This window comes from Microcaecilia unicolor, chromosome 11 (assembly GCF_901765095.1).
Source record: "Microcaecilia unicolor chromosome 11, aMicUni1.1, whole genome shotgun sequence".
Lineage (NCBI taxonomy): Eukaryota > Metazoa > Chordata > Amphibia > Gymnophiona > Siphonopidae > Microcaecilia > Microcaecilia unicolor.
Window position 1 is genome coordinate 123297437 of NC_044041.1, and position 18735 is coordinate 123316171.

An 18735-nucleotide genomic window follows, 5' to 3' on the forward strand; every position below is an offset into this window, starting at 1 on the left:
CTAGCTGTTATACGTTGGAAGTGCTCATCTCATAACACCACCCATAAATGCCCCCTGTGGGGACAACCATAGATGGGCATCCTTGCGCTGAGGACGTCCTTATGGCCCTGTTTCGATTATTGGATTTGGACGACCTTCTTTCACAGGGACGCCCATGTGCCTTTTGTGTTGCTTTTTGGATGTCCTTCTCTTTTGAATATGAGCCTGAATGTGTCTCAAATTAAGGCGGTTTGCCTCATAAAGGAGTCAGATGAGGCTTTTTCTTTCCTTTTTACAAGATACTTAATGTATATATAAAATCAACAAAAAATTAACAAAATATATAAAATCATCAATATATTTATTTGTTACATTTGTATCCCACATTTTTCCACCTATTTGCAGGCTCAATGTGGCTTACATAGTACCGTAAAGGCATTTGCCAATTCGGTTGATAACAAATACAAGGTTATATTGTGGTCAATGAGGTAGGTATGAGTCAAGCGTCATGAGGGTCGAAGGGAATGAGGATTGTAATTGTCCAGTACTGTTCTGTTTTTGGTCGGTGAGCCCTTAGGTTTCCTAAGGCCCCGCAAGGCCCCAGAGGACAGCCGAGCACCCCGAATCTTCACCCGCGGTGACCGCCGTTCACCGAGGGTTGAGCCCTCAGCTGCAGGCGGCCAGCAGGACTGCTGGAACCGCGGGGTGACGGCTGACCTGGCTGGTAGTCAGAACGCAGTCTTTAAGGGAGGACTAGCAGGGGCGGCTAGCACTCCGAGAGGGAACAGCACTGTCTCAGAATGAGGGCGAGCGGACGGCTAGCCCAAGCACAGTCTCTGGAGGATAGCTGGCAAGGGCGGCCAGCAAGTAGCACAGTCTCTGGAGGATAGCTGGCAAGGGCGGCCAGCAAGTAGCATAGTCTATGGAAGAGGGCTAGCAGGACGGCTAGCAAAAGGCACAATCTCTGAAGGAGAGGCTAGCAGGACGGCTAGCCAGAAGTACAGTCTCTGTAGGAGGGCTAGCAGGACGGCTAGCGAAAGTCACAGTCTCTGAAGAGGGCTAGCAGGACGGCTAGCCAAAGGCACGATCTCTGAAGGAGGGGCTAGCAGGACGGCTAGCCAAAAGCCACAGTCTCTGAAGGGGGCTAGCAGGACAGCTAGCAGAAGTCACAGTCTCCGAAGGAGGCTAGCAGGACGGCTAGCAGAAGTCACAGTCTCCGAAGGAGGGCTAGCAGGACGGCTAGCAAAGTCACAGTCTCTGAAGAGGGCTAGCAGGACGGCTAGCCAAAGGCATGATCTCTGAAGGAGGGGCTAGCAGGACGGCTAGCCAAAAGCCACAGTCTCTGAAGGGGGCTAGCAGGACAGCTAGCAGAAGTCACAGTCTCCGAAGGAGGCTAGCAGGACGGCTAGCAGAAGTCACAGTCTCTGAAGGAGGGCTAGCAGGACGGCTAGCAAAGTCACAGTCTCTGAAGAGGGCTAGCAGGACGGCTAGCAGAAGTCACAGTCTCTGAAGGAGGGCTAGCAGGACGGCTAGCAGAAGTCACAGTCTCTGAAGGAGGGCTAGCAGGACGGCTAGCAATTAGCACAGGGAAACCCACTGTGACGGCTTCAGTAACCAACGAACCGGAAGCAGTGAGTTTCCCTGTCTCCAGGTTTAAATGTCGCGCCGTCCCGCCCCCTCCCCGGGAGAGGAACCAACCAACCCGACCCCAGGAGGCAATGGTCCTCGGGATTGATCGGCCTGCTCTCCAGGCGGGGCCTCAGGACCGGCGCACCAATCCCGCGAGAGATGGGCGGAGCCTGTGCGCTGGTCCGCCCTTGGAGGCGTCGATGCTGGCGCCGCCATCTTCGTTGGCACAACGCCCCGTTCCCCGAGGCCGGCGCTCGCCCGAGCGGGTCGCCGGTCCCCGCGACCGCGTCGGTCTTCCCGGAGGTCCCCCCTCGCCACCCCGGGCGTCGCGGGGGTCGCTGAACCGCGCCCCCTCCACCTGGAGCACAGGTAGGACCGGGGAACGGGACAAGTACGATCATTGGATATGCTGTGTTCCTGGATGTGCTGTGTTCCTGGGTGTGGAGATTTACGTTGGGTCAGTGGGATAGGCCTTTTTGTTTTTTTTTTAAATTTTATTATTTATTCATTTGAACATTTTACAAGCATCAACATCTTGTATAAGGAAAAAACAGAGATAGAAATATACACAAACAAATATAAGAGTGGATATACAGTGGGGGAAATAAGTATTTGATCCCTTGCTGATTTTGTAAGTTTGCCCACTGACAAGACATGAGCAGCCCATAATTGAAGGGTAGGTTATTGGTAACAGTGAGAGATAGCACATCACAAATTAAATCCGGAAAATCACATTGTGGAAAGTATATGAATTTATTTGCATTCTGCAGAGGGAAATAAGTATTTGATCCCCCACCAACCAGTAAGAGATCTGGCCCCTACAGACCAGGTAGATGCTCCAAATCAACTCGTTACCTGCATGACAGACAGCTGTCGGCAATGGTCACCTGTATGAAAGACACCTGTCCACAGACTCAGTGAATCAGTCAGACTCTAACCTCTACAAAATGGCCAAGAGCAAGGAGCTGTCTAAGGATGTCAGGGACAAGATCATACACCTGCACAAGGCTGGAATGGGCTACAAAACCATCAGTAAGACGCTGGGCGAGAAGGAGACAACTGTTGGTGCCATAGTAAGAAAATGGAAGAAGTACAAAATGACTGTCAATCGACAAAGATCTGGGGCTCCACACAAAATCTCACCTCGTGGGGTATCCTTGATCATGAGGAAGGTTAGAAATCAGCCTACAACTACAAGGGGGGAACTTGTCAATGATCTCAAGGCAGCTGGGACCACTGTCACCACGAAAACCATTGGTAACACATTACGACATAACGGATTGCAATCCTGCAGTGCCCGCAAGGTCCCCCTGCTCCGGAAGGCACATGTGACGGCCCGTCTGAAGTTTGCCAGTGAACACCTGGATGATGCCGAGAGTGATTGGGAGAAGGTGCTGTGGTCAGATGAGACAAAAATTGAGCTCTTTGGCATGAACTCAACTCGCCGTGTTTGGAGGAAGAGAAATGCTGCCTATGACACAAAGAACACCGTCCCCACTGTCAAGCATGGAGGTGGAAATGTTATGTTTTGGGGGTGTTTCTCTGCTAAGGGCACAGGACTACTTCACCGCATCAATGGGAGAATGGATGGGGCCATGTACCGTACAATTCTGAGTGACAACCTCCTTCCCTCCGCCAGGGCCTTAAAAATGGGTCGTGGCTGGGTCTTCCAGCACGACAATGACCCAAAACATACAGCCAAGGCAACAAAGGAGTGGCTCAGGAAGAAGCACATTAGGGTCATGGAGTGGCCTAGCCAGTCACCAGACCTTAATCCCATTGAAAACTTATGGAGGGAGCTGAAGCTGTGAGTTGCCAAGCGACAGCCCAGAACTCTTAATGATTTAGAGATGATCTGCAAAGAGGAGTGGACCAAAATTCCTCCTGACATGTGTGCAAACCTCATCATCAACTACAGAAGACGTCTGACCGCTGTGCTTGCCAACAAGGGTTTTGCCACCAAGTATTAGGTCTTGTTTGCCAGAGGGATTAAATACTTATTTCCCTCTGCAGAATGCAAATAAATTCATATACTTTCCACAATGTGATTTTCCGGATTTAATTTGTGATGTGCTATCTCTCACTGTTACCAATAACCTACCCTTCAATTATGGGCTGCTCATGTCTTTGTCAGTGGGCAAACTTACAAAATCAGCAAGGGATCAAATACTTATTTCCCCCACTGTATCCCACTCTCCAAAATTATAAATCAAAATTATGCTACTCTTCCTTAGACCACAAATATGGGGGGTTAGTCTTTTAATTAGAGAGATCTAAAAAGAAAATTAAATACAAGAAAATGGCCTGACTCTAATCTACCCAAGTACTTTCCATATTAACCGTTATTGTCTTAAGCTGGATTCACATTGGAAAGCTTTTTTTTGTTCTATAAAACATTTAAGCTGTTGTGGTTCAAAAAAGACATATTTAACATTCATATATTTAACTAAACATTTGCATGGGTAGGACAACAAAAAAGTGGCTCCAAGTGCTCGGGTTTCTTCTCTCATAGTTAGAAATAATTTCCTTCTGTCCTGAGTAGTTTTTGTAACATCAGGATATATCCAAAGTCTAGACCCACAAAAGGGTTTCGTAGAGTTCTTAAAGTATAGTTTAAACAATGAGGTCATATCTTGTTCAATAACAAAGGATATTAACAATGTTTGTCGTTGAGATATGGCAGAGAAGGATTGTTCAAGAAATGTTGATATATCCTGCAAATTATGTCCAAATTAGGTCCTTCCTCCAATTCCCCCTGACTTTTTTTGAAGAGGAAATATAGAAAATCTTATTTAGAGGAGGTATAAGCGAGGGGGAATATTGTAGTACCTCAATTAAATATTTTCGGAATAATTCCATCGGGCCAATGCCTTGTATTACAGGAAAATTCAGGATTCTTAAGTTCAGTCGTTTGTTTTGATTTTCAATTTGTTCAATTTTCCTCATCATAACTGTTTTATCTTTAATTAAAGTCATATTTACTGCCTTCAATGTTGTTATCTCAGCCTGAATCGTTTCAAATTTTTCAGAACAGTCAGTTTTAATATTTTCCATCATTTCAGTTAAAGAATTAACTTTACTCACAAGAAGTTTAGTCTCCCGAGCAGTGTTCGTCACTATCGTTGTCAGACCTTGAATAGCCTTCCATATCGAATCCAGCGTAACCTCCTGTGGAGAAAAAGGCTCCAATGGTGTTTCCTCTGCTTGCTCCGGGGTGGCGCCGCCATTTTCAGAGCCGTCTCTATCGCCTTCCGAAGAGATCGGATCCAACATCCTCCCTCTCAAGCGGGCAGGACACAGAGGGGTGTTAACGTCCGGCGGTGAAAGAGATGTTTCAGTAGCCAAGAGAGAAGTTGCTCTCTCAATTTCTCTCGACGCGGCTTGTAACTCGCCGGTCACTCGAGGGCAGCTCGTGGTAAAACGGTCCAGGGTTGTCTGGAGGAGCATAGAGGTAAGGAGTAACGGCGGTTTACTCTTCACCAAGACTTTCCTCTTAGTATGAGGCATTATTATCGTCGTTGCAAAAGGAAAAGAGATTCACATCCAGAGCTCTTGGAGCGTTCAACCTCAGGTGAGAGTCGCCATCTTGGACACCGAATAGGCCTTTTTGAAGAGGTGGGTTTTTAGTGACTTCCTGGAGTTTAGGTGGTCGTGGATTGTTTTCACAGCTACATCAAATAATCCTCCCCAATACTTTATTGGGGAGGATTATTTGATGTAGATGACTATTACTATTATATCATTATCCTCATAGACCACTATTACACAATTTTGTAGAGATTCCCAGTAGATATGCAATGTTTATGTTCAATCAGTCTAGTCTTTAGCATCCGCTTTGTTTGCCCAATGTATCTTAAATTACAAGGGCAAATTGATCATATAGACCATGGCTTTGTGAAATACATGAGGTAGAACACTGTAGTTTAATCCATTTCTGATTTTTATCATCCCAGTACTGATTCACTTCCTTAGTAACTGCACAGATCACACATCTCCCATATTTCTGATGTCCTGTAATAACTTCATCATATTGGGTCCATAGATCAGAACAACATAACACATCAGACAGATTGGAACTGTGGGAATATGCTATCATACTGTGTGCTTCATCAAAAACCTCAAACACAGAAAGCACTTGCCAGTATCTATTAATCACGTTAGCTATTTTAAGCGATAAATTAGTGTACTTCAAAACACAAGAAGTCACCCCATCTTGAGATGACTGTTTAGTAGCATTCTGTAATAGCAGCTCCCGATTATTAAACAGCGCTCACTTATAAACCTGTTTAATAGCTTTCTTAAGACATCCTCTAGTATACAGCTTAGCCTTCAATTGTTCCGATGCTTCTTTATACTTAGCTGGAGTGTCACAGATATGTCTAAAAACTGAGCAAAGGGTAAGCAGTTTTTGGTGTGATAAGGATGCATACTTTTATATGCCAATAATGTATTCCGATCACCGATCAGTCAGTTTGGAATAGATGTTAGTTTCCAATCGACCATCGTTCACCATGATCTTTACATCCAGAAAAAAATTTTCAAACCATTGGTAAGTACACTGAAATTTCACTGTAGGATGACATATATTAAGTTCTTTAACAAATTGTAGGAACATTTCTTCCATATTCAACCAGATAACAAAAATGTCATTAATGAAGCACCACCAACATAGAACAGATTTGAACAAACTCATGGTGTAAATTCTTTCTTTTTCTAGATTATCCATGAAGAGGTTCGCTATAAAGGGGGCAAAGGAAACCCCCACTGCAATCCCAGAAAGTTGTAAATAGATTTTCCCATTAAATAGAAAGTGATTATTATGTAAAGCGAAAGAGGTTAGCTGTGAAATAAACTCAGTGGGAACAGTCCATGGCCGTAGTAGACGTTCATCCAAAGTTGCTTGAATTACACTGATAGATTCAGAATGAGGTATCACTGTATAAAGTGACTGTAGCAATTGTACATCAAGAGTAACTAATGGATGGAATACATTGAAGTTCCTGTATTTTTTTTAAGAAGTGAGTTGTATCCTTCAAATACGAAGGAACGGTAACTACCAGAGGAGCAAGGAAACAATCCACATATTTATAGGATCTCTCAAGTAAGTCTTCTTGAGCCAAAACAATCGAGCAGCCCAGGGGGGGGGTGATCCAAAGTTTTATAAATCTTACCCCCACCCCCTTTACAAAGCCGCGTGGCAATGCCGACACAGCCCATTTACTTTGAATGTATAAAAGGGAGGTTAGGTAGTAGATAAAATATAGGTATTTTAGCTCTCTGGTGATTCAAGAATTGATACTCATTCTTCGTTTTAAAAAAAACCTAGATTAACGGCTTCTAGAATTATAAGCCTGATCTGCTTCAATAAATCACCAGTTGGATCATTCTGCAAGTATCGATACACAGTGGTGTCAGATAATTGACACATGGCTTCCTCAATGTAGTCAGCCTTATTTAATACAACTATCACACCCCCTTGTCCACACACCAAATGATGATATCTGGGTTGTTCTGCAATGATTTTAGAGCTTCTTTTTCCATCAAAGATATATTATGAGGAACTACCCTTCCTTGTTCTTGTTCTAAATTCATTAGATCTCAAAGAACTAATTTCCGAAAGGTCTCAATGGCTGGGTCTAATAGTCTTGGGGAACCAAGTACTCCTTTGCCAATTGCCAAACATCTGAAAAAGCTGGTGAATGAGTAGTATTATCTGCAAAGTATAGTTTTAACTGCAAAACACAAATAAATTTAACCATCTACTCGTAACTGGAATAAATCATGATATTGCGTTGGGATAAAAGTAGGACCCTTAGCCAGCACAGATAACTGAGATGAAGTTAATATAGGGGGTCTTTTACCAAAGATTAGCTGCAGATAATTCGAGCTAACCTTTAGTAAAAGACCCTCATAGCGCGGGATAGATTAATTACAGGGAATCGTCCCTCTGCCGCCATCTGGTTTATGGTCTGTTCTGCTCCTCTGAATTGATTTGTCTCCCCTGGATCTGCCAAGACACTCTGCCTCTGCTGGCTCCTCATCCTCCAATCACCCCTGATTTATCATTAGACTATCATTTCCTCCCCACTTGAGATTCTGCTTTAGACTCCTATGGCTTCATCCAGGTATAAATATATCCTTCCGAATAATCTTTCTTATCTCTCTGTAACTTCTTATGTTTGACTGTACGTAAATGGGAAGCGTTTTATTAAGATATTTCTGAGTGACTGTGCCTTTAAGTTTTCTATCAAGTATTCTGTAGATGATGTCATCATGTGGGTGGTGCATTTTGAGAACCTCTTTATAGCTGTTGTTGCTGTCTTGGACTGAAAGTAAGCTCAGGATTTTCTCCTGACCAAGTACATGAAACAATGGGGCCCTTATGGTGGGCGCCAATTGTGAAGATAACTGAAGTTTTGTTTAACATACTGAAGTGCCCATTATTTGGGGAACAACATTTTTTTTTCTCCTTTAGTGGAGTTGTTTTCTGTTGTTCCTTTTTTGGGGGGGAATAGTTTAAGAAACCTTTGATAGAAGCCATATGAAGTGAGAGGTCAATCTATATGACTCTCCTCAGCAGTTGAGGAGGTTTCATTTGTTTCTGTTATTATACTTGATATCAGCTTTCTTCCATTGGCATCCTGTGCAAAATATCTAGTGTAGCTTTTAGTTTTCTTATTTACCATTTTCCTTGTATGTGGACCCTGCAGAGCTTTCTGTTTTGGATCTTTTGAGGGCTGTGGAATATAGGACATTTATGTTTTCAGTGAGATTGTGTCTTTATAATTTTTTTCCTTGCATCGTCATCAGGTTTTACTTAATATAAATTGATAACTGCATAATAATAATAATTAATAAAATGTAAGTAGGTACAGTTATTTACAGATAAAACATCATATGTACATTTACCAGGTACTCAGACTTCATTGGATATGTTGCTACCTATGAATGTAACCAAAATTCAAATGAAATAGCCAGGGACAGATGGTCAGTGGCCACCATAAAACATGAACAGGCCATAAATACTCATGCAAATGGCAATGTAGCCACCAACTACTTGTTTAGGTATAGAAGAAAGTGGGATGTTTGATTACGGCAATACAAGACCTGGAGAGATGGATCTTAAAAATACTTGTTTTTGATGAAAAAAAGACTTGACACAACCGTTGTGTTTCGGCCGTTAGGCCTGCATCAGGAGTCTTACTCGACGGAGAGCAGCTGATGCGTGCGTTAGTAGGCACGTAATGTGTTGATCTATAAAAAGATATGTGTGATCTGAATAAGCACTTAAAAAGCTAGAATGCTTATTCAGATCACACATATCTTTTTATGCTTCACGCGGACAATCCATTTGTCTACGAGCAAGTTCCTCCGTAAAAGGTCTTTTTAAAGACCCACTTCATAGATCAACACATTACGTGCCTACTAACGCACGCATCAGCTGCTCTCCGGTGTTTGAGACTCACTCTATGGAACATCAATAAACAAGTATTTTTAGGATCCATCTCTCCAGGTCTTGTATTGCAGTGGTCAAACATCCAACTTTCTTCTATACCTGTGTTCTCCCGTGGGGCGTTCAATTTCTCCGATTTACTGCGGATTTTTTGAACATATGCCACCAACTACTTTACATTCCAAGCCACCTGAGCATTCTGGGACCTGTAGTCCTGCTTTCATTCATGAAAGAGGACTGTAAATCACACCATGCTCTGCAGAAGGGGAAGTTTCTCTACTCACAACTGTCCTGAAGAATGTCTATAATATATCCTGATAACATACCAGCTGTACAGGAAGACAATGAAGTATGGCAGCGAGAGAGCCAGTTGTAGGTAGTGCCAGTCCCGTATCCCATATGCTACACCAGCAAGGATCAGTTGGCTCAGGGTGATACAGTAGCCTAGGGCTGTAAAGACAATGTCTCGGAATTTGATTGGTATCCATTCCACAGCTGTGGGGGGAGAGGGAGGGAAGAAGATGGAAAACACATCACATGACATTAGTTCTTTGGAAAGCAAATGTTGCAGGCTGGTTTTCAGAGTGCTCAAAAAAAAAAAAAAAAAAAAAGTAAAGTATTTATGCACTTAGACCAGAACCCAAACATTTTCAAGCAGACAGATGTGGGGAGTGTTGAGAATCTAGAACTGCCAAGTTACCCATTTCCAGGAGGGATATTTTGCTGCAGTCATGGATTTCTGACAATACGTCTTGATGCATTATGGAACCCACAGCACTGATTTCAAAGGGTTGAATCAGGGACTACAAATGCCACACTGCTATGGGATGTAAGTTTAAAACCGGGACTGGCCAAAAATGCCTCACACCTGGAACTGGGTAACCTGGCAGATCTGAGGACCAGGTCTGTGTCAACCACTGTGCTCAGACAGTGCAGGACTTCAGCTTAAAAGCCAAGATTTATAGGTAGATCTGGGCCTGGTTTATCATCTGTTGAGTATTGTGGGGATCTTTTCCGTGGTCACACAACAAAGCACAAAGTGGTTTCTCACAATCCTTTATCAGTGTAAAGGGATCCATTAATCTGCATTATTAGCAATGCACCTCTCCATGAAGGCAATAGAAATCAAATGGTTAAAATTGCACTATTTTAAGAGGGTAATACAAGACATTTCCCTATTTCAGAAAGCAGTGTATACATTTCCACATCCCCTACTTGAAAAAGAGGGGTCGTTTGCATTTAGAATTATAAGGAGAGTAACAGAAGGAAGAGGAAGGACTTGGACCCTATTCTGAATTGCCAGCAGCTGGGTCTCAACCTGATAGCAGAGTTCAGGGGGCAAGGAGTGTGTGAAGGAGACATAAGAGCAGTGCCCTGCTATTTCTAACCTGATGGGCACCTAGGGAGATTCTGGTTGCCTGTGTTATGGTGGAGTGTTCAAGAATATAGAAGTCTTAGAGCATCTGAAGAACTACTGGATGAGTTTGAGATCCTCACTTGGGTTTCGAAGGTAGCAGCCCCATGGGGCCAACACTAAAGTGTGTGGAAAGAGTAAAGTAGGACACAGATAATTAAAGAGGTAGAGTTTCAAGGACCCTGAGGAGTGCAAGAAACTGGAATTTGGACCAAAGGGGTGTCTTTTGCTCTAGAGTAAGTAGGAATAGAGGCACAACTGTTAAAGCAAAGGCTGGGAAGTGTGTGAAAGCCCAGACATACAGAATTCTTCAGGGCTGTGATTATCAGTGATTTTTTCCCCCTGAGAATGACTATGAATAGTGCTCCGAAGAAGTGGGATTAACTGTTTTATCAGCTTGCTACAAAAAATTATTTTGCTGCTTGGACACCACTTATAGATCTATGAAAGTTTTTTTAAGAATTGTGTTTGCATACTGGGCCTTGAAATGTAGATCTCTTTTCCCCTTCCCTTCACATCCCCCCTACACCTTCTCACAGAATCCATACCAGGTTTTAGAAATGGGAGAAGAGAATTAGAGTCCTCTGCAAAACTGAGGAAATGCTTGGCAGGAGGGCTATTTCTGCTTCACGGGCAGGAGGGCTATTTCTGCTTCACCAGCAAGCAACTGCGTCCAACACACACATGTATCCACTGAAATGAAACTAAACTAAGGAAACAGCAAGTTACAAGCAAAGAAAGCAAGCCACCAGGAGGAAATGCATTACTGCAAACATTACAGAACCCTTTATGCAGTATTCCACCCTGCTTAGCTGGCATAATTAATCTATCTGAAATGGATAATGCTCACTCTGTTTGGCAGAGAGAGTGATGTGATTGCAATAGTGCTTTATTCTAAATCTCTGTTGAGATAGAATAGTACTCTGAGAAAGGAACTTTAGTATATTCATGTGGACACAAAACTATAAGTACAACTGGAGGAACGGCACATCACACCCAAAAAAGACCCACACTAACGTTCTGTTACAATGATAGAATGGTTAAAACAATGTGCTGAGAACCAGGAAAGCCAGACTGAAATCCCACTGTCATTCCTTGTGATCTTAGGCATGTCACTAAACCCTCCATTGCCTCATAAACTCAGATTGTCTGGAGACAGGGAAATACCTATTGTACGTGAATATAATTCACCTGGAGCTACAACTGAGAAATGCATGAACTAAATCCATATAATAGAGAAGTGTGTACAGTGCAATCTGCTTAAGTGCAAGGGACCAAAGAAATACATGCAGTTATCTGGAGCGTGCACTTAACCGTTGTGACCCAAAGAAGCTTGACATCTGATAAACATATGTACAATACTGTTTATTATACATACAGTATACAGTCTCCATTAACTGACGTTATACAGTCTCCATTAACTGACGTTAGGCTTACTTGAAGTAATCAGTCATAGTCCTCTGTACACTATTGTGTCTGTGAGTTCCATAGACTATGTCTGCCAGATGGTAAAAACTGCCATAGCACTGATATCCAGTGGCCTCCAGATAGGCTTTGATGTCCCCATGCATACCTCCTACCCACCCCCATCCTCCCACCCTGTCAGACTGTCATAGTAATGCTTGAATATTTTCACATATATACACTGTCAGCTAGCACATTTGCTTATTTCCGATCTGACGAAGAAGGGAAACCTTCGAAAGCTAATCAAGAAATGTATTAAGTTATGTCCAATAAAAAAGGTATCATCTTATTTTCTTTTCCATGTTTTATTTTGTTTGATTTCTATTGATAACCCAGTCATCCATGAATTTGCGTTAGCCTCGTATAACACAGGAAGTCGCTTAACATTCTAGAAGCAACGGGGCTGTTTGCTCTTTCCAGTGACGAGTGGTTCCAACTTCTCACTCCCATCCATATTGCAGCAAAGGAGGATCGTCAGTCAGTCCTTTGACATTTTACTTCCTGTAGTTTCGGCTTGTTTGAATGCAAGTGTTCCATCAGGAATCGCTCGCCAGTAGAGACCATTTTCGTCAGCATTGAAAATTTCACGAGGTGCAAGCTCATTCAAGATGGTAGGAAGAACTGAAACAACCCAATTTTCAGCACCAAAGTCATCAGCGTCTTGTTTCTCACCATGCTGTTTCTTGAATTTTATGTTGTTCCTCTCCTTCCATCTTTCCAACATTCCAACAGTGGCTTTGAATTCATTTAGTCCAAGACTTTCAGCTAGCTGATTAGCTTTCTCCATAAGCAATCTACCACTGACAGGAAACTGTCTGCTCCTGACTTGAGAAAACCACCGAAGAAGAGCATCTTCTACATCCTCAGCTTTTCCCGCCCGTTTATGTTTCCTGTGTGGATTTGTATTGTTTTGCCAGTCTTCCAGAAGCTGATCTTTCTGCTTCCAGATATATGAAATTTGACTGGGATTGACACCATATTCTTTAGCAATAGATCCTTGACTTTGTTTTCAAATTTTTTAAGAATTTCTATTCGTTCAGCCAGTGTTAAAGTTTTACAGTTGTGCGATGACGATGATGACGACTCCAGTGTACACTCTAACAACTTTCTTTCGCTTATTCTGCCTGTGGCAGTTAACCAATGAGATTTCAAATTTATTGCCCCTTTGTCACGTGCCAATCGGCTTCCATATTCCGTGCGTGCATTTATGCGGAGTCTTTCCTGCAGAAGAGCGGTCTTAAACCATGCATATAAGCAAATCTTGCACTTATCAGTAGTGCGCTAAACCGAAGTTTGTCCCCATAGAAATTGATGGCGCCAAAAACGGGACCGAAGTACGGCACGCAGTTAAACAGAGCATGTGCTTATCCGACATGCACTTAAATGGAGTGCACTGTATTTGCAATTGGTCAACATGAAGATGCCAGTCTTGTCCATCTTTGGGTCACATCCTATGGGAAATAGAACTCATAACCACAGTAACTCTAGCAGGAATCCACTTTGGACCAGTTCTGTAAATTCTTGCAATAATGGGATCTTGAGGAGTGAGAAAAACAAGGATGATGATGAGGAGGATGACTGTATGAAGTCTGGTTTTGCGTTTGTTACATGTTCTCATTTATTTGTGGAAATTTCAGTACTGCCAATTGAAATATAGGTTTGGGTAGACTCTACTAGTCACTCATGGGGTGACATGTGGAGCAAGAATGAATCTGGTCTACTTCTTGACAGTTGATCACCTGCACTCATCCATCCTAAAGCACCCTTGACTGTCTATACTATTTCTTTGGTTTATCCATTATTTTGAGGATGGTGAGCAGTAATGGTAACAGCTCATATTAAGTATATTTTTGCAAAATATTTGATTCTTCCTTGTAAACTAGTTTGTTGTCAGACACAGTGGGGACTGTACACTAAAACAGACAGCATGCTAAAGCTGTTGGGTATACATACTATATTGCCTGCCATTCACAGAAGTGTACATTTTCAAAGGTTTCTATACATGAAAGAAGAGTGGAACTTTGAGTGGTCATATCTGATGATCTTAAGATGATGTTAAGATGATCAAACGGGTAGAAAATTTAAAGAAACTACCAACATGGCATAATACAGCCACCAGAATACTTTACCGGACAAAGTGTAGAGATCACGTGATTCTGCTCTTGAAATAAATACTTTGGCTGACAATAGAATATAGGATATGTTTCAAAGTTTTAGTTATGACTCATAAGTTTCTAGATGAGAGTATTCCATCTTATTTTAATTATCTTGCCATGCTGTTTATTCCAACATGAACTTTACAATCTATTAATGACAAGAGACTGATTCTGCTTGCTCCATTTCATGTGGATTAGAATAGGATGTTTTATTTTTTAGCTCCAAAACTGTGGAATTCTTTACCTCAGTATATCAGACTTGAAAAATCATATATAGCTTTCCATTCTTTATTAAAATTCTATGTGCTTCAAATAGCCTTTGTCTATGATCACTGATGGGACTTGTTGGATAGTGAGCAGAATGGTTCAACTGAGAGCACAGGGAATGCATTAATCAATTGATATTTTAGTGTTCTCTTTTATGGATAACTAGTAAAAAAGCCCCGTTTCTGATGCAAATGAAACGGGGGCTAGCAATGTTTTCTTTTGTGTGCATGTGGGAGTGTGTGTGTCCGTACCCTCTGGCCTCTCTCCCCTCCCCCCTCTGAGTCCTTCACTGTTACAGAGCCAGCGATTTGATTTCGTGCTCTGCTGTTTTCCTTCACTAACTGTGTTACAGAGAGGGCGGGGCAGACACTCATAGGGAAACCGGATATCTCGCCCCCTTCACACTTCCGTTGGTGTTGCTTTTTATATAGAGAGATTGTCCCTTTCCTTTCAGATAATGCAGTTCCTTTTTTTGGTTCGCTTTTTTAGTGTTTTAAAGTTTTGCTTTGTTTTTATGCTACTGTTTCTAGTTATATAAACTGCTTTGACTTGCCCCACAAATTAAGCAATATATCAAGTTTAATAAACCATAAAAAGCGACAGCAAAAACTGGAAAGATGTTTGGGTGTGTAGGGAGAGGAATGGCTAGCAGGAATAAGGCTGTGATAGTGAGACTCCATTTAGATTACTGTGTAGAGTTAGGAGACTGCACCTTCAAAAAGGTATAATGGTCAGTGGTCTTCATCATAAAGCATATGGGGTCAGGTTTCAAGATCTTAATATGTATACTTTGGAAGAAAGGAGAGACATTTACATACTTTTTTGGCATAAATGCTCAGGAGACAGGCCTCTTTCAACTGAAAAGAAGATCTGGAATAGAGACCTGCATAGGAACAGGGTTCCCACGAGGATGGAATCAGTTCTGCAGGGTTTCCGTGGGGATGGAAGCAGTTCTTGCGGGGACGAAAGCAGTTCCTGTGGAAGTAACATAGTAACATAGTAGATGACGGCAGAAAAAGACCTGCACGGTCCATCCAGTCTGCCCAAGAAATGTGCCACATTTTTGTGTATACCTTACCTTGATTTGTACCTGTCTTTTTCAGGGCACAGACCGTACAAGTCTGCCCAGTCTCGGCTAAGCTCCTGAGGATCCATTTCTTCTGAACAGGATTCCTTTATGTTAATCCCATGAATGTTTGAATTCCGTTACCATTTTCATCTCCACCACCTCCCGCGAGAGGGCATTCCAAGCATCCACCACTCTCTCCGTGAAAAAATACTTCCTGACATTTTTCTTGAGTCTGCCCCCCTTCAATCTCATTTCATGTCCTCTCGTTCTACCGCCTTCGTATCTCCGGAAAAGGTTCGTTTGCGGATTAATACCTTTCAAATATTTGAACGTCTGTATCATATCACCCCTGTTTCTCCTTTCCTCCAGGGTATACATGTTCAGATCAGCAAGTATCCGTAATACGTCTTGTAACGCAAATCCCATACCATTCTCGTAGCTTTTCTTTGCACCGCTTCGATTCTTTTAACATCCTTAGCAAGAAACGGCCTCCAAAACTGAACACAATACTGTAGATGGGGCCTCAGCAACGACTTATACAGGGGCATCAACACTCCCTTTCTTCTGCTGGTCACACCTCTCTCTTTACAGCCCAACAACCTTCTAGATACAGCCACCGCCTTGTCACACTGTTTCGTCGCCTTCAAATCCTCAGATACTATCACCCCAAGATCCCTCTCCCCGTCCGTACCTATCAGACTCTCGCCGCCTAACACATACGTCTCCTGTGGATTTCTGTTTCCTAAGTGCATCACTTTGCATTTCTTCGCATTGAATTTTAATTGCCAGACCTTAGACCATTGTTCTAGCTTCTTCAGATCCTTTTTCATGTTTTCCACTCCCTCCGGGGTGTCCACTCTGTTACAGATCTTAGTATCATCCGCAAATAGGCAAACTTTACCTTCTAACCCTTCGGCAAGGTCACTCACAAATATATTGAACAGAATCGGCCCCAGCACCGATCCTTGAGGCACTCCACTTCTCACCTTTCTCTCCTCTGAGCGAACTCCATTCACCACCACCCTCTGGCGTCTGTCCATCAACCAGTTCCTAATCCAGTTCACCACTTCGGGTCCTATCTGCAGCCCATCCAGTTTATTTAAAAGCCTTCTGTGGGGAACCATGTCAAAAGCTTTGCTGAAATCTAAGTAGATTACGTCCATAGCTCGTCCCTGATTCAATTCTCCTGTCATCCAATCAAAGAATTCAATGAGATTCGTTTGGCACGATTTCCTAAGCTGCACCTGCACCAGCCTCTCACCTACTGAGTACCAAGTTCTTTGAGTGCTGTCTTCTCCTTGTCCTTACTTTAACAGCACAGATGTGGAAAATATTCTATTAAGGAGGTGGTAGAAACATAAACAATGACGGAATTCAAAAAGACGTGGGAAGAACTCAAAGGATTTCTAATTAGAAAATGGAAGTTACAAAAAACCTCAACTTTAAATGGCTGCATGTATGTGGATGTGTCGAGTGATGCTTAGATGGTGACTCCGGCTGTGATGAACCAGGGCCAATACCAGTCAGACTTGTATGGTCTGTGTCTCATATATGACAATGGTTTAGGATGGGCTGGAAAAGGCTTAGACAGCGCACATGAGGACAGTGCTGGACAGATTTTTACAGTCTGTGTCCCACAAATGAAAAGACGAATAGGCTGGAGTGGGCTTTGATGGCAACTCTAGCAGTTGGAACATAAGGATAGGGCTGGGTGGACTTCCATGGTCTATATCCTAGAAATACCAAAGAATGGCAATAATCTAATATAATAAAACGCACCGTGAACGTTCTAATGAGGACAACGTTCTGTGAAGCCCTGAAGCCCTGAAGCCCTGAAGCCCTGAAGCCATCTGACGTCACTGAAGCTGTAGGGTTCGTGGATTCGTGGTGTGAAGCCTTCAAGCCAGCCAGCCGTCTCTGCCCCGCCCTCGCGAAAAAAACAAACAAATCGGGAAGCGAAACGTCAGGGAAGGAGGCGGCGCTCCCGACGTCTAGCCTTCCCTTCGCTGTGTTCCGCCTTATTTTGGAAAGCTAGACGTCGGGAGCGCCGCCTCCTTCCCTGACGCTTCGCTGCACGAACCGCCACGGAGGTAAAGTTAAAAAGAATAATAAAAAAAAAAGGGATGCATGGATGCGAGGCATGGATGCGAAGGGGGGGGGGGGGGAGAAGAGGGCGGGCCAGGCTGGGACATGGGAGAGAGAGTAGCATGGATGCGAGGGGGGGGGGTCATGGAAGGGCGAGAGGGGACTTGCTGGAAAAGGATGAATGGAGGCGGCAGGGGACAGAGGAGCATGGATGGGTATGGATTAGGAGGACAGGGCACAGGGAGAGAGGGGAATTACTGGAAATGGATGAATGGAGGGGGCAGGGGACAGAGGAGCATGGATGGGCATGGATTGGGAGGGCAGGACTCAGGGAGAGAGGGAAATTGCTGGATAGGGAAAAATGGAGGGGCCAGGTGACAGATGAGCATGGATTGGAAGGGCAGGACTCAGGGAGAGGGGAATTGCTGGATAGGGATGAATGGAGGGGACAGATGGGCATGGATGGATATGGATTGCAGAGCAGGCCTCAGGCAGAGAGGGGAAATGCTGGATAGGGAAAAATGGAGGGGCCAGGTGACAGAGGAGCATGGATGGGCATGGATTGGAAGGGCAGGACTCAGGGAGAGGGGAATTGCTGCATAGGGATGAATGGAGGGGACAGATGGGCATGGATGGATATGGATTGCAGAGCAGGCCTCAGGCAGAGAGGGGAAATGCTAGATAGGGAAAAATGGAGGGCCCAGGTGACAGATGAGCATGGATGGGCATGGATTGGAAGGGCAGGAGTCATGGAGAGGGGAATTGCTGGATAGGGATGAATGGAGGGGACAGATGGGCATGGATGGATATGGATTGCAGAGCAGGCCTCAGGCAGAGAGGGGAAATGCTGGATAGGGAAAAATGGAGGGGCCAGGTGACAGAGGAGCATGGATTGGAAGGGCAGGACTCAGGGAGAGGGGAATTGCTGCATAGGGATGAATGGAGGGGACAGATGGGCATGGATGGATATGGATTGCAGGGCAGGCCTCAGGCAGAGAGGGGAAATGCTGGATAGGGATGAATGGAGGGGGCAGGTGACAGACAAACATGGATGGCCATGGATTGGGAGGGCAGGGCTCAGGGACAGAGGGGAATTGCTGGAAAAGGATGAATGGAGGGGGCAGGGGACAGATGGCCATGGATTGGGAGGGCACGGCTCACACTCTCTCTCTCATATACAATGTCTTTCTGACTCTCACTCTCACACACTCTGTCTCAC

The 18735-nt window shown here is 43.8% G+C and overlaps 1 protein-coding gene across 3 annotated transcripts in view; it reads right to left on the reverse strand.

Moving 5' to 3' along the window:
• The window catches only part of LOC115480556 (solute carrier family 22 member 6-B-like), a 71465-nt gene that overhangs the window by 17414 nt on the left and 35316 nt on the right, over positions 1-18735 (reverse strand). For all 3 annotated transcript variants that reach the window (XM_030219315.1, XM_030219314.1, XM_030219316.1), the window contains exon 4: positions 9388-9556. In XM_030219315.1, coding sequence (XP_030075175.1) covers positions 9388-9556 — 169 coding nt within the window. The remainder of the gene's footprint in view (positions 1-9387; positions 9557-18735) is intronic.